The sequence below is a fragment of the Hyaloscypha bicolor genome (assembly GCF_002865645.1).
Source record: "Hyaloscypha bicolor E unplaced genomic scaffold K444scaffold_183, whole genome shotgun sequence".
Taxonomy (NCBI): domain Eukaryota; kingdom Fungi; phylum Ascomycota; class Leotiomycetes; order Helotiales; family Hyaloscyphaceae; genus Hyaloscypha; species Hyaloscypha bicolor.
Window position 1 is genome coordinate 866824 of NW_020194685.1, and position 17654 is coordinate 884477.

General features: G+C 31.7%; 2 protein-coding genes across 2 annotated transcripts; one reads left to right on the forward strand and one right to left on the reverse strand.

Moving 5' to 3' along the window:
* Positions 1–2804: 2804 nt before the first annotated feature.
* Positions 2805–3185, reverse strand: K444DRAFT_546957 (uncharacterized protein; the record flags this gene model as incomplete). Its single annotated transcript, XM_024876268.1, has 2 exons — positions 2805–2927; positions 2958–3185. Coding segments are annotated over 2 exons (351 nt in total), but the record flags the coding sequence as incomplete, so codon positions are not given.
* Positions 3186–8569: 5384 nt separating this feature from the next.
* On the forward strand, positions 8570–8899 carry K444DRAFT_547569 (uncharacterized protein; the record flags this gene model as incomplete). The annotated part of the gene is given in 2 exon segments (XM_024876315.1): positions 8570–8762; positions 8775–8899. Coding segments are annotated over 2 exon segments (318 nt in total), but the record flags the coding sequence as incomplete, so codon positions are not given.
* Between the last annotated feature and the right edge of the window lie 8755 nt (positions 8900–17654).

The following is a 17654-nucleotide window of genomic DNA, read 5'->3' on the forward strand; positions in this document are numbered from 1 at the left end:
AATATAGCTGTCTAATTACAAAAGGGGATAAGCTATGCAATATATTCGTAAGTCTCTATACCCTATAAAAGGCTTGTTTTGCTTTGGAAGCCCTATAGGCTATATGTTCCTTAAATCTGAGATTTTTATTGAAATAGATCCCTAGCCATTTGACTACTTTACTAGGGGAAACTAGTTCCCTATTAGGTAGTTTTAGACTAGGCTTATTTTTGGAATTATTAAAATAAATAAGCTCTGTTTTATCTATATTAAAGCTAATAGTATTCTTTTTCCCTAAATCGACTATATCCTTTACTTCTTTTTCTAGAGTCTTAATATTTTTCTTTAGACTTTTAGAAGCAGTAATAAGGGATATATTATCTAAATAGGATCTGAATTTAATATTTACTAACTTAAATAAGTCTCGAATATAGATAAGGAATAATATAGGGGATATAGGGCTGCCTTGTGGAATGCCAGTAAGTATAGACCTAAATACTTCAATACTATTATTAAAAGCTAGTCGTAATACTCGGTCGTCTAGGAATAATAATACCTATAGAATAAGGCTAGTAGGTAGTAATAAACTAATTATAATCTGTAATAGCCTATTCTTGGACACGTGATCAAAGGCGCCTTTAATATCTAGGAAGAGAGTACTAGTTTTCAGCTTATAGGACTTATTTAATTCTACCTCATTTTATAATAGTAAAGTAGTATTAATAGCTAACTTGTGAAGCCTATCTCCCATTTGGGAGTAGTGCAGTAGGTTACTAGTCTCGGCTAAATAGCTAAGTCGCCTAGCTAGTATTCTCTCAGAAACCTTCCCTAAGCAATTAAATAGGGAAATAACTTAATATATTTTGGGTAGGAAATAGTTTGGTTTCCCTAATTTCTTTAGAATAAAGCCAGTAGCTTGTTTCCAGACTTTAGGATAGTATTCCTTATTAATAAATAAGAAGTATAGCCTATAAAAGATATCTGGAGAAGCTCTATAAGTATGGACTATAATCTTTTGAGTAACTAAGTCTGGTCCAGGGGTTTTCCCCTTTACCTTAGAAGTACAGGCTTATTCTAGCTCTATTTTAGACAAAATAGGCCAGTCCTACTTTGAGCTAGACCTATAGTTTATTAAACTAGTAGGCTTAGTAATAGGGGGTAGTGGGAAAAGCATAGTTCTAAAGATATTATACTTCTCTTGGAAAGTCGATTTTAGCTCATTTGAACTATTATCTAAGATACTAGGAATAGGTTAATATATAGTATCTTTAGTATATTTCATAGCTTTAAAAATCGACTGGGGGTCTTTATTCTCTAAGAACTTATTCCAGTATACTAGCTTAGTACTCTTAATAGTATTAAAATAGGTGTTTTTTGCATTTTGGAGTTCTTATTTATAGAGAGTATACCCTAAAGCTTTAGACTTACGGCTATAGTATAGCATTAATTTACATAAGGTCTTTAAGTCCTCATTCCACCAGGGTTTAGAATACGGACTAGTAGTAGATTTTAGAATACTATTACTAGCTACTTCCACTATTCTATTAGTAAAGTCTTCTGCTAATAGGTCTAGTTCATGGTTTCCAGGTATACTAGTAAGTAGAAAGGGCATATTCTCAAGGCTATTAATAAGGTAGCTTGTAAATTTAGCCCAGTCCGCTTTCTTAGTATTAAATCTGACTGGATTGGAACTAGAGCTATAAGTCGACTTACTAATAGTAAATAGAATCCCGAAGTAATTAGAACCTAAGTCTGGTAGCACTTGCCAGTCTTTAATCTTAGTTACTATTCCACTAGTAGCAAAACTTAAGTCTAATACGGAAGGAATAGATATATTAGGTCTATAGAAGGTACCTTCCCTTAGTTTATTTAATAGCCTTAGAGAATGGTTCTCTATATAGCTAATTAAATAAACTATATAACTGCTTTGAGGTTTAAGGGAATCCTACCAAGGATAATATATATTAAAATCACCTAGTAATAGAGAGCTATTATAGAGAATAGTAGGTAAGATATTCTCTCTTAATATAGTCAATATACTATTAGGGTCTTCTGGGTAAATTGCATTATAGAAATTAATTAGCTGCATTTTTAGTATACCTAGACTTAAGTCTATAATTAAGTAATCAGGATTACTTGGTGAGTTTGAGGCTAGACTAGCTTACAGTTCGCAAGCTATATAAAATAGGGTTCTAGGCCTCAGGGTACCGTAATTCGGGAGTATTTGGAAATAGCTAGAGTATATAATAGAACGATATTCCCGATTATTATTCCCTGCTATTACCCAAGGCTCCTGGATTACTAGGACTTTAATATCCAGTTCTATAGCTGTTTGCAAGACGTTTTTAGTAGTAGAGCTATTACGATTCACATTAACTTATAGTACTTTAATATAGCTACTTATTAATAGTAATAGTAGGAATCATAGTAGTAGTAGCTTTTTTAATTACTAAGTAAACCTCACATAGCTTAGAACTAGCTAAGTAGGCAGTACTTAAGCAATTAGAGCATTTAGTAGTTATATAGGGGCATTTTTTACCTTTCTTCTTATAGATAGAGCAAAAATGGTTCTCAGTCACGTGACCCTCACCACATAGTAAGCACTTAGGTTCCTTTTTGCAAATAGAATCTAAGTGCCCGTACCCTGTATACCTAGTATACTATATAGTACTAGAAATAGTATGGTATTTTACTACTTTAGTAGAGATCCCGGCTATAAGAAGTCTATTTTTAATAGCTCTATTAGCTTGAATCTCGGTAGGGAATGCCACTACTACTAAACCGGCTCGCTAGAGGCCTGAGTCTCTTTTCTCCTTAGAAGTAGCCTAATAGGGCTGGCTAATAGGCTCTAGTCCCTTATTAAAGGTCTTGATTTCTTCTAGGACTAAGTCTATTCCTTCGGGTATATTAAACTTATAAATAGATAGACCGTAAATAATAACTTTATACTAAGGTTCTCCTTTTTATATGCTTGTAACTAAGGGAAGCACCCCCTTTATAATAGCTTGATTTTGAACCAGAAAGTCAGAGTTGAATTCGGGAGTAGTATTAACTATAATATTACCCTTCGAGGAAAGAGAAACCGTAGAGATTACTAGTCCCTTGATTCCCTTAGAGCGGAAAGCAGTATTAAGCGAATTGCGAGTTAAAATAGCAGAGAACGAGCTAGCCTGCTCTATATAAGCTAATAGGAAGGTGCATTTCCTAGAGAGGGCTATAGATCTGGTATTACGAGCACCAGAACCACTAGTATCACGTGCACTAGGTGGTTTATTAGTGCCACGAGCACTACCGCTACTAGTAAGTATACTAGGGCCTTTTCCTCCCTGATTTTTAGACTTAGTATGTGATACTAAAGTCCAGTCCTTTTCCGAGCGTGATTCCGAGTATATTTGTGGTTCTTAAGTAGCGATTTTAGCCCAAGTAGGCTTTTCGGAGGTAGTTTTAGCTTGAGTAGCTAGCTTGGCTTGAGTTCTTGACTAAATTTCGATCCGTTTAGTGGCATTTTCGAGGTTCGCTACCTATAAAGCTAGTAAAGTACTAGTATAGCGGATACGGCCGAATTCTGTATATTCCCTAAAGATTTCTACTAAATCTAGTAGTCGAGATTACTGGTCATATAACGGGGTAATAGTAATAGCTTTGACTATTAAGTCCCGGGCTTAACGAATTAGTAATTTAGCTTTATTCGAAGCTTGATTTTGGTATTAGTAGTGGTTTCCGTGGTTTTAGTATTCCTTATTAATATTACTATTAATATCGCTCGCGCTAGGGCCACGCTTTAGCCCGTTCTGGAGGCGGCTCAGTCGAGCCGCACTAGCTAAATTAGGCTGAGGAAAAGGGGCTGCGAGTTCGTCTAAAGAGATTGGATTTGTAGCTAAATCGAATACGGATTAAGCTCCCTGGCTAAACCGGGCTAGTAGGGAGCTAGTGGGTAGCTCTAGTTCCTCGCTAGGGCCCTCTGGAAGCTCTCCGAGCTCTTGAAAGTTAATGGGAGGGGGGCTGGAGCCCGGGGGGTCAGGGGGGGCCATTTAGCCTGTTCTAGCTCTACTTATAGTAGGTTCTAGAGCCTGGGGCCAAAGGGCTGAGGTGTATTGAGTGAGTTCTGAAGGTGGGTGAAGTGTGGGTGTGAAAGTAAGGGAAGTAAAAAAAAAAAAACCGGAAAAAAAGTTGTGTTTTTGACTAGTAACCTATTATACCCCTCCCAAATAGGAGGTAGGCTATATAAGTCAGCTATTAATACTACTTTATTATTATAGAATGAAGTAGAGACTAATAAGTCCTATAAGCTGAAAACTAGTACTCTCTTCCTAGATATTAAAGGTGCCTTTAATTACGTATTCAAGAATAGGCTATTACAGATTATAATTAGTTTATTACTATTTACTAGCCTTATTCTCTGGGTATTATTGTTCCTAGATGACCGGGTATTAAGACTAGCCTTTAATAATAGTATTAAAGCATTTAAGTCTATTTTTTTTTTTTTTTTTTTTTCCCTTTTAACATACTTTATTAGTTTAGAACTATATAGCACGGCCAGCTAAGCTAGCGTGTGTTTCAGTAGCTAATATACAGGCCCAAATTCCAATATAGGTGTAATAAATGGTTGGGAACGTACCCCTGAAACAAAAACTTAAGGAAATAAAGAAATAAGTATAAATCACAAATTCCTCTCCTATTCCCTATTTCCCTTTTCCCTTTTTCTCTATTCCCCCTCTCCTATTTCCTCCCCTATTTCCTCCCCTATTTCCTCCCCTATTTCCTCCCCTATTTCCTCCCCTATTTCCTCCCCTATTTCCTCTTCTATTTCCCCCCCTATTTCTACTACTTCTACCTCTTCCACTTCCACGCTTCGCTTAATATGCCATTTTCTTATATATATACTAGTTTCTTTTAAGAATACTAGTATATTTAATATCCCAATTTCCGTATGTAATAGTAACCGTAGGTTAAAAGTACTAGCTTCCAAGCTCCCTTTAAATAGACTAAATAGTCTAAAACGTTCCTCTCTATATAGTATATAATATAAAAGGAGGTGCTTTGTATTCTCAGTTTTGCCACATTTGCATTTATTATTAGATGCTATTTTTAGCCTATATAAATAGGACTTTAAATATCCGTGGCCTAGCTTTAGCTAGAAGAAGGCACTAGCTATAGGCCTAAGTATTCCTATAGGTAGGTTTATTTTTCTGGTTACTTTCCACGGATATATATTACTATATGATTCTAGCTAGGTTTTCGGTTTAGTATAAGATTCTAAAAGTAGTCTATACTCTAGTTTCTTAACTTTATTAATTTCGACCCCTAGGAAAGCAAAGGAGGTTTTTACTAATTCAGGTTCTAATATAGGAGAAGTAGTGCCTAGCTTAGCTAGCTCATTAGCTTCTTCGTTCCCTATTATATCTATATGCCCTGGAACCCAGATTAGTTCTATATTAGCTCCTTTAGCTTTAAGGGCCTTAGTAGCTAATATAGCTCTAATCTGTTAGCTTTGGCCAGGTTTATTAGACGGAGTTTTTAATCTTAGTAAACCAGCTTGGTTATCTATATAGATATTAAAAAGCTCCCCTCTCTTTACTTTACTACTAGTATATTTAATAGCCCTAGTAACGCCTTCTAGTTCTCCGTTATAGACTATAGTACTAGCTCCTATATTCTGGCTTTCTCTATATTTAGCTATGACCGGAATATAAGGAGTTTCGTAACTATAAACTACAAGCCCTAGGCCTACTCCGATTCCTTTTTTAGTCTGAGATTCGTCTATATATATAGATAGTACGGAGCTATTATTATATAAAGTCTTTAGATAGAAATTATGTAATATAGTAGTCTCTTCCTTTAGCTATTTTGATATAGTAATTTTATAAGGTACTTCTCTGTTCCAGGGAGCAAAGTAAAAGTGTCTTATAATCTCTAGATCTCTAGGGTCTACTAGATTACTAATAGAATCCACTATAGTTTCTATTTGAGACTTTTTAGCCAAGCAATCTTGCTTTAGATTAGTATTTAGACTATAAATAGAGTCTATATCAGATTCTATTACTTCTAAATCCCTAGATCTTTGGAAGAACTTCTCGAACTCTAGTCTAATAGGGTGTTTTAGACTTAGTTTAAGGATTTGGAAGGCATATTAACGTCAACTATGGTTTAGCCTTATAATAGGTGGAGCTAAAGCTGATTCGACCTCTATAGGAATAATAGGGGCAGTTTTAAATACTTCTAAAGTCTTCCTTAGGGCTAGGTTTTAAATAGCCTATAAAGGCCGAATCTGAGCTTTATTTTCAGTCTTCCACCATAGTATAGAACCATAGTCTATTATACTAGTAATACAGGCTAAATATAGCTATCTAATTATAAAAGGGAATAAACCATATGATATATTTATAAGTCTCTATATCCTATAAAAGGCTTGTTTTGCTTTGGAAGCCCTATAGGCTATATATTCCTTAAATCTGAGGTTTTTATCGAAATAGATCCCTAGCCATTTGACTACTTTACTAGGGGAAACTAGTTCCCTATTAAGTAGTTTTAGACTAGGCTTATTTTTGGAATTATTAAAATAAATAAGCTCAGTTTTATCTATATTAAAGCTAATAGTATTCTTTTTCCCTAAATCGACTATATCCTTTACTTCCCGTTCTAGGGTCTTTATATTCTTTTTAAGACTATTAGAAATAATAGTAAGAGTTATATCGTCTAAATAGGACTTAAAACTAATATTTACTAATTTAAATAGATCTCGGATATAGATCAGGAATAGTATAGGTAATATAGGACTCCCTTGTGAAATACTAGTAAATATAGACTTAAATACTTCTATACTATTATTAAAAGCTAGTCTTAATACTCGGTTATCTAGGAACGACAATACCTAGAGAATAAGGCTAGTAAGTAGTAATAAACTAATCATGATCTATAATAGCCTATTCTTGGACACGTAATCAAAGGCACCTTTAATATCTAGGAAGAGAATAGTAGTTTTCAGCTTATAGGACTTATTAGTCTCTACTTCATTCTATAGTAATAAAGCAGTATTAATAGCTAACTTATATAGCCTACCTCTCATTTAGGAAGAATGTAATAGGTTACTAGTCTCGGCTAAATAACTAAGTCTCTTAGCTAATATTCTCTTAGAAACCTTCCCTAAACAATTAAGTAAGGAAATAACTCAATATGCTTTAGGTAGGAAATAGTTTGGTTTTCCTAATTTCTTTAGAATAAAGCTAGTAGCTTGTTTCTAGACTTTAGGGTAATACCCCTTATTAATAAATAAGGAATATAGCCTATAAAAAATGTCTAGAGCAGCTCTATAAGCGTGAACTATAATCTCTTAAGTAACTAAGTCTAGTCCTGGGGTTTTCCCCTTTATCTTAGAGATGTATACTTATTCTAGCTCTATTTTAGATAGAATAGGCCAGTTCTACTTTAAACTAGGCCTATAGTTTATTAGGCTAATAGGCTCAGTATTAGGGGATAATAGGAAAAGCTCAGCTCTAAAGATATTACACTTCTCTTGGAAAGTCGACTTTAAATTACTATTACTACTATTACTACTATTTCCACTATTACTACTTAAGATACTAGGGATCCAAAACAATTTATTTTCGGTTTTTTTACCCCTCTTACTTTCAGATACACACTTCACCTACCTATAGAACTCACTCAGTATACCTAATCCACTTAGCCCCAAGCTCTAGAACCTACTATAAGTAGAACTAGAGCCGGCTAAATGGCCCCCCCGGATCCCCCGGGCTCCAGCCCCCCTAATATCGACCCCCAGGACCTCGGAGAACTCCCTGAGAGCCCTAGCTCGGAGCTAGAGCTACCCACTAGCCCCCCATTACCTCGATTCCCCCCGGGTTCCTAGTTCGCCTTCGATTTAACTACGAACCCCATATCCTCAGACGAACTCATAGCCCCTTTTTCTCAGCTTAATCAGGCTAGTGCGAATCGCCAGAGCCGCACACTAAACGGGCTAAAGCGTGGCCCTAGCTCGAGCGATATTAATAGCAATATTAATAAGGAATACCAAAACCACGGAAACTACTACTAATATTAGAACCAAGCTTCGAACAAAGCTAAACTACTAATCCGCAAAGCCCGAAGCTTAATAGTCAAAGCTATTAGTATTACTACGTTATATGACCAGTAATCTCAACTACTAGATCTAGTAGAAATCTTTAGAGAATATACTGAATTCGGCCGTATCCGCTATACTAGTACTTTACTAGCCTCTCAAGTAGCGAACCTTGAAAATGCCACTAAATGGATCGAAATTCAAGCAAGAACCCAAGCAAAAACTACCCCTATGAAGCCTATATAAGCTATATAAGCTAAGCCTACTTGGGCTAGTGTGGCTAGTCAAGAACCTATACACTCGGCAAAAGACAAGGACTGGACTTTAGTATTACATACTAAGTCTAAAAATCAGGGAGGAAATGGCACTAGTATACTTACTAGTAGCGGTAGTGCTCGTGGTACTAATACGACTAGTGCTCGTGATACTAGCTTATATAGTATATGTAATACTAAAAATATAGCCCTCTCTAGGAAATGCACCTTCCTACTAGCTCATATAGAGTAGGCTATTTCCTTTTTAGCTATTTCTACCTGTAATTTGCTTAATACTACTTTCTGCTCTAAGGGAATCAAGGGATTAGTAATCTCTATGGTCTCTTTTTCCTTAAGGGGTAATATTATAGTAAATACTACCCCTGAGTTTAACTCTGATTTTCTGGTTTCAAATATTGAGATTATAAAGGGGGTGCTTCCCTTAGTTAAAAGTATATAAAAAGGGGAACTATGGTATAAAGTTATTATTTATGGTATACCTATTCGTGAGTTTGATATACCCGAAGGAATGGACTTAGTCCTAGAAGAGATCAAGACCTTTAATAAAGGACTAGAGCCTATTGGCTAGCCTTATTGGGCCACTTCTAAGGAAAAGAGAAACTTAGGCCTCTAGCGAGCCGGTTTAGTAGTAGTGGTATTCCCTACCGAGATCCAAGCTAATAGAGCTATTAAAAATAGACTCCTTATAGCCGGAATCTCTGCTAAGGTAGTAAAATATCATACTATCTCTAGTACTATATAGTATACTAGGTGTACAGGGTACGAGTACTTAGATTCTATTTGCAAAAAAGAACCTAAGTATTTACTATATAGGGAAAGTCATGTGACTAAGAACTATTTTTACTCTATCTATAAAAAGAAGGGTAAAAAGTGCCTCTATATAATTACTAAATGCTCTAATTATTTAAGTACTATACATTTAGCTAATTCCAAGCTATGTGAAGTGTACTTAGCTATTAAAGCTACTATAATTCCTATTATTACTATTAATAAGTAACTATATTAAAGTACTATAATTTAATATGAATCGTAATGGAACTACTACTAAAAACGTCTTGTAAACAGCTATAGAATTAGATATTAAAGTCCTAGTAATCCAGGAACTATAGGTAATAGCAAGAAATAGTAATAATCGGAAATATCATTCCATTATATACTCGAGCTATTATTAAATACTCCCGAATTACGGTACCTTGAGACCTAGAACCTTAATTTACATAGCCCGTGAATTACAGGCTAGCCTAGCTCAAAACTCACTAAGTAATCCAGATTGCCTAATTATAGACTTAAGTCTAGGTATACTAAAAATGCAGCTAATTAATTTCTATAATATAATTTACCCAGAAGACCCTAATAGTATATTAACTATATTAAGAGAGGATATTTTACCTACTACTCTCTTTAATAGCTCTTTATTACTAGGCGATTTTAATATATATTATCCTTGGTGGGATCCCCTAAGGCCTCAAAGCAATTATATAATCTATTTAATTAGCTATATAAAAAGCCATTCTCTAAGGCTATTAAATAAAATAGGGGAAAGTACCTTCTATAGGCCTAATATGTCCACTTCTTCTATATTAGACTTAAGTTTTACTACTAGTGGAATAGTAACTAAGATTAAAGACTAGCAAGTACTACCAGACTTAGGTTCTAATTACTTTGGGGTACTATTTACTATTAGTAAGTCGACTTATAGCTCTAGTTCTAATCCAGTCAGATTTAATACTAGGAAAGCGAACTGGGCTAAATTTACAAGCTACCTTATTAGTAGCCTTAATAATATACCCTTTCCACTTACTAGTATACCTGGAAACCATAAACTAGATCTATTAGCTAAAGACTTTACTAATAGAATAGTGGATACGGCTAGTAATAGTATTCCAAAATCTACTATTAGTTCATATTCTAAACCCTGGTAAAATAAGGACTTAAAGACTTTATATAAATTAATACTATACTATAGCCATAAGTCTAAAGCCTCAGGGTATACTCTCTATAAATAAGAACTCTAAAATATAAAGAATACCTACTTTATTACTATTAAAGGCACTAAGCTAGCATATTAGAATAAGTTCTTAGAGAATAAAGATTCCTAGTCAATCTTTAAAGCTATAAAGTATACTAAAGATACCTTATATAAACCGATCCCTAGTATCTTAAATAGTAATAATAGAAATAGTAGTAATAGTAGTAATAGTAGTAATAGTAATTTAAAGTCAACTTTCCAAGAGAAGTATAATATCTTTAGAGCTAAGCTTTTCCCACTACCCCCTAATACTGAGCCTATTAGCCTAATAAACTATAGGCCTAGTTTAAAGTAGAACTGGCCTATTCTATCCAGAATAAAGCTAGAACAAACATATACTTCTAAGATAAAGGAGAAAACCCCAGGACCAGACTTAGTTACTCAAGAGATTATAGTCCACACCTATAGAGCTGCTCCAGACATTTTTTATAGGCTATATTCCTTATTTATTAATAAGGAATACTACCCTAAAGTCTGGAAACAAGCTACTGGCTTTATTCTAAAGAAATCAGGAAAACCAAACTATTCCCTACCTAAAGCATATCGAGTTATTTCCTTACTTAATTACTTAGGGAAGGTTTCTGAGAGAATATTAGCTAAGAGACTTAGTTATTTAGCCGAGACTAGTAACCTATTATATCCCTCCCAAATAGGAGATAGGCTATATAAGTCAGCTATTAATACTACTTTATTACTATAGAATGAAGTAAAGACTAATAAGTCCTATAAGCTAAAAACTAGTACTCTCTTCCTAGATATTAAAGGTGCCTTCGATTACGTATCCAAGAATAGGCTATTACAGATCATAATTAGTTTATTACTACCTACTAGCCTTATTCTCTAGGTATTATTATTCCTAGACAACCGGGTATTAAGACTAGCCTTTAATAATAGTATCGAAGCATTTAAGTCTATACTTACTAGCATTCCACAAGGTAGTCCTATATTACCTATACTATTCCTAATCTATATCAGAGATCTATTTAGATTAGTAAATATTAGTTTTAAGTCCTATTTAGACGATATAACCCTTACTACTACTTCTAAAAGTCTTAAATAAAATATAAAGACTTTAGAAAGAGAAGCAAAGGATATATTTGAGCTAGGGAATAAGAATACTATTAGCTTTAATATAGATAAAACTAAGCTTATTTACTTTAATAATTCCAAAAATAAGCCTAGCTTAAAACTACCTAACGGAGCTATAGTTCTCCCTAGTAAGATAGTTAAATAGCTAGGAATATACTATAACGAGAAGCTCAGTTTTAAGGAACATATAGCCTATAGGACTTCTAAAGCAAAACAAGCCTTTTATAGGGTTTAGAGACTTACGAATATATTATATAATTTATTCCCATTTGCAATTAGATAGCTATATTTAGCCTGTATTACTAGTATAATAGACTATGGTTCCTTACTATAGTAGAAGACTGAAAATAAAGCTCAAATTAGGCCTTTATAAGCTATCCAGAACCTAGCCCTAAGGAAAACCTTAGGAGTATTTAAATCAGCTCCTATTATTCCTATAGAAATCGAATTAGCTTTACTTCCACCTATTATAAGGCTAAACCATAATCGTCATTAATATACCCTCCATATCCTTAAATTAAGTCTAAATCACCCTATTAGACTAGAGTTTAAGAAGTCCTTCCAAAAATCTAAGTAATTAGAATTAGTAAACTCTGATATAGACTCTATTTATAGTCTAAATACAGATCTAGTTCGAGATCATATAGCTAAAATATCCCAAATTGAAATTATAGTCAATTCTATTAAGGAACTTATAGTCCCTAAGGACTTAGAGACTATAAGACACTTTTACTTTATTCCCTGGAACAGAGAAGTACCTTATAAAATCACTATATCAAGACAGCCTAAGAAAGAAACTACTATATTACATAATCTCTATTTAAAGACTTTATATAATAATAGCTCTATATTATCTATATATATAGATAGATCTCAAACTCAAAAAGGAATCGGAATAGGCCTAGGACTCGTAGTCTATAGTTACGAAACTTCCTATATACTAGTTATAGCTAAATATAGAGAAAGCCAGAATATAGGAGCTAGTACTATAGTCTATAATAGAGAACTAGAAGGCATTACTAGAGCTATTAAATACGCTAGTAGTAAAGCAAAGAGAGGGGAGCTCTATAATATCTATATAGATAACCAAGCTAGTTTACTAAGATTAAAGACTTCTTCTAATAAGCCGGGACAAAGTCAATAGATTAGAGCTATACTAGCTACTAAAGCCCTTATAGCTAAAGGAGCTAGTATAGAACTAATCTGGGTCCCAGGCTATATAGATATAATTGGGAATAAAGAAGCAAACGTGCTAGCTAAAATAGGCACTACTTCTCCTATATTAGAACCTGAATTAGTAAAAACCTCCTTTGCTTTCCTAGGGGTCCAAATTAATAAAGTTAAGAAACAAGAATATAGACTACTTTTAGAATCTTATACTAAACCAAAGACCTAGCTAGAATCATATAGCAATATATATCCGTGGAAAGTATCCAAGAAAATATAGCTATCTTTAGGAACTCTAAGGCTACTAGCTAGTGCCTTCTTCTAATTAAAGCTAGGCCACGGATATATAAAATCCTATTTATATAGGCTAAAAATAGTATCTAATAACAAATGCAAATATGGCAAGACTAAGAATGCAAAGCACCTCCTTTTATATTGCGAGCTATATAAGAAGAAACGAATTAGACTATTTAGTCTATTTAAGGGTAGCTTGGAGGCTAGTGCTTTTAACCTATGAGTTCTATTACATACGGAGATTAGTATACCGAATACACTAGTATTCTTAAAAGAGACTAGTATATATACAAGAAAATGGCATATGGACCGAAGCGTAGAAGTGGAAGAAGTGGAAATAGGGGTAGAAATAGGGGAGGAAATAGGGGAGGAAATAGGGGTGGAAATAGGGGAGGAAATAGGGGAGGAAATAGGGGTGGAAATAGGGGTGGAAATAGGGGATGTGGAAATAGGAGAGTGGGAATAGGGGATAGGGGAGGAATCGCGATTTACACTCATTTTCTTTATTTCCTTACTATTACTGTTCTAGGGGTACGTCCCCAACCATTTATTACACCTATATTGGAAATTGGGCCTGTATATAAACCACGGAGACACACGCTAGCTAGCTAGCCGTGCTACATAGTTCTAGACTAATAAAGCACATTAAAAGGAAAAAAAAAAAAAAAGGAAAAAAAAATACTAGGAATCAGTTCATATAAGGTATCTTTAGTATATTTCATAGCTTTAAAAATCGACTGGGAGTCTTCATTCTCTAAGAACTTATTCCAATACGCTAGCTTAGCGCCTTTAATAATAATAAAGTAAGTATTCTTTATATTTTGGAGTTCTTATTTATAGAAAGTATACCCTAAGGCTTTAGACTTACGGCTATAGTATAGCATTAATTTACGTAAAGTCTTTAAGTCCTCATTCCACTAGAATTTAGAATATGAACTAATAATAGATTTTGGAATACTATTACTAGCCGCATCCACTATTCTATTAGTAAAGTCTTTAGCTAATAGGTCTAGTTCATGGTTTCCAGGTATACTAGTAAGTAGAAAGAGCATATTATTAAGGCTACTAATAAGATAGCTTGTAAATTTAGCCCAGTCCGCTTTCCTAGTATTAAATCTGACTAGATTAGAACTAGAGCTATAAGTCGACTTACTAATAGTAAATAGTACCCCAAAGTAATCAGAACCTAAGTCTAGTAGCACTTGCCATATTTAATTACTTTTATAATAGTAATATATTAGAACTTCTTTTAATTTAATATTAATATTTTAAAGCTTAAGAAATAAGTCTAATAGCTAGAATATAATAAAAAGACATATAATTTTCTTATTTAATAATAGACTTATATAATATATTTCTAGTAAGTATTTAATATACTTAATTTTCTCTAATAAAGATTATAATATAATATACTTACTATCTTTATAATAAAAGAACTATATATTATTTAATATAAATAACTCGAGTATTTTAGATAAGAAAACTTTAAAAAGCTAAAAATAATAGCTTAAGATATAGATTTATAAATATTACTTATATTTTATATTTATAAAATATATCTAAAAGAATATATAATAAAGGCTTCCTATAAGAGTTATATTATTATTATATTTAAATAATTAAAAGATTATTTATATATTACTTTCTTTAATAATATAAGTTATTATATATTAAATAAAAAATACTAGAACCTTTTTATATAATATATTACTATATATAGTATTTTATATTTAAAACAAAATCTACTTTAATTAATAATTACTTTAATTATTAAATTTCAAAATTAAAGTAGTAACTAAGAGATTTAAAAAGTCTTTAACTTAAGAATTATTATTCTATAAAAACTTAAATTTTTATATTAAATAATTAACTAGTAACTATAAATTATAAAAATTAAACTAGCCTTATTAGGCTATTTTATCTCTTATCTAAGAGAGCCCTCTTATAAGTGACTAAAATCTCTTAGTAAGTTCTTGGCTAATTAAGAACGTGATTTCTTAGTAAGCTCTTAGCTAATTAAGAACGTAACTTGGATTTAGAACTAAGGATTCGGTTTATAAGATTGAGGTATCTATTAAGCCATAATTACAATTTAATAAGATATTTATTTAGCCGTCTTATAATTTGATTTCTAATAATCGGTGGATTTATAGGCCATACTTATTATAATTAGTAGAGTTATAAGTTATTCTTATAGTTTGGTATAGCTAGATTTTATTATTTAAATAGCTAGATTTCCCCCCTTAGAACCAAAAAAATCAAGTACTCGAACAGCACTTCAAAATCACTCTACTCTTTAGTTTATAATCTAAAACCTTACTTTACTTTACTTTACTTTAGTCTTTAAGACTTTACCTCCCTATTAATTCCAATTATTCCGATAGTTCTTTCTAGTAAATAGGTTTATAAATATAAATATAATTCCTCTAGATAAATTATTTACTATAAGGCCTGCTAGGTAATCTATAGTAATTAATAACAAGAAGATATTAACTTTAATAAGACCTTTATAACTATAATAAAGCCTATAAACTATAAATTAATCTTTACTATAGCTATGGCTTTAGATTAGGAAATTAATTAGATAAATATAAAGATTATATTTCTCTATAGAAAAGTTAAAGAAACTATTTATATAAAATAACTAACCGGATTTAGAAATAGATTAAATAAGGTATATAAGCTAGATTAAGTACTTTATAGCTTAAAGCAAGCCTTAAGAATCTAATATAATATATTTTCCGAATTTCTTTAAAAGCTAGACTTCTAATTATTAGATATAAATACTAGTATCTTTTATAAAAAAGAAGTTATTATTACTATTTATATTAATAATCTATTTATTATAAGATATAAATAAGCAGAGATTAATATACTAAAATAAGTCCTAAATAAATACTTTTAGAAGTGGAAGAAGTGGAAGAAGTGGAAGAAGTGGAAGAAGTGGAAGAAGTGGAAATAAGGGAGGAAATAGGGGAGGAAATAGGGGAGGAAATAGGGGAGGAAATAGGGGAGGAAATAGGAGAAGGGGAATAGGGAAAAAGGGAAAAGGGAAATAGGGAGTAGGGGAGGAATTGCGATTTATACTCATTTTTTCTTTATTTCCTTAAGTTTTTGTTTCAGGGGTATGTCCCCAACTATTTACTACCTATATTGGAATTTGGGCCTGCATATAAGCTACTGAGACTCACGCTAGCTTAGCTAGCCGTACTACATAGTTCTAAACTAATAAAGTACGTTAAAAGAAAAAAAAAAAAAAAAAAAAAAATACTTTTAGATAAATAATCTTAGATCTATTAATTTTTATCTTAGAATAATAGTTATTTGAGATTAACTAAACTATATACTTTATTTCAAATAATATTCTTACTTACTTAAATAAGGTTCTTTAAAACTCAGGTATAAAATACTATAAACCCTTACTTATACTAATAGATATTAGTAATACTAATCTTATACCTATATTAAAAGGCTTTATTATAGACCCTATAGATATTAAAGACTACTAGTACCTTATTAAATCTCTTATATATATTATATTCGAATTCCGACTAGATATTATATTTATAGTTTTAATAGTTAGCTGCTTTATTTTAAATCTAATAGTAAAATATATAATAGTAGCTAAAAGAATTTTATAGTATTTCAAGAAAACCTTTAATTATTAATTTACTTATTATAGTAATCTCGAGATATTAACTAGCTATTCGAATACTTATTAGGCCAGATATAAAGATATTTAGTATTTTACTAGCGGTTTTATTTTTAATATAAATAGTAAAGCTATTAGCTAGTTATTAAAGAGACAAGCTATTATTACCTACTTCTTTTATAAATCTGAATTAATAATAGAAACCCAGGTTATAAAAGAGATTATTTGGCTTAGTAGATTTCTTACTAAAGCCCTTTATTAAAAGGAAGTTACTATTATAATTAGAAAATAATTAGAAAATAATTACCCTTACTAAAAATAATTAATTTTATATATAAATAAAGTATATTAATATTAAAGAGAAATAGGTCCGGAAAGTAATAGCTAATAAGTAAGTTTAGCTTAAATATATTTTAACTAAATAGTAACTAGCTAACGAACTTATAAAACCCCTAGTAAAAAATAAATTTAATTATTTCCGGGCTATAATTAGTATTAAGAAGGTATTATAAGCTTAATACTAGAAATAGTTATATGATTTTAGATCTCTTCTCTTTTTCTTATATCTGAAAAACCCTTAAAAAATCTCAAAAGTACTATTTATTTAATTTTTAAAGATCCCAAAATATACTTCTATATATACTAGTTATTTATATGAAATATAGGCAAATTTAATTATAATAGTATTAAGATATTAGCCGAAAAATTCTTATTTAATTTTGCGGCTCGGCTTGCTATTTATTTATTTAATTATCTTACCTAACTACTTTATATTAGTTCCAAGCTAGTTATAATAAAGCTATAAATTTACCTCTTATATCTTTTTTTCTTCTTTTTTTTCCCTTTTAACGTGCTTTATTAGTTTAGAACTATATAGTACGGCTAGCTAGCTAGTATATATTTCTATAGTTTATATATAAGCCCAAATTCTAATATAGGTATAATAAATAATTAGAGACATATCCCTGGAATAAAAAACTTAAAGAAATAAAGAAAAATAAATATAAATCATAATTCCTCTCCTATTTCCTATTTCTCTTTTTCCTTATTTCCCTTCTCCTATTTTCTCTCCTATTTTCTCTCCTATTTCCT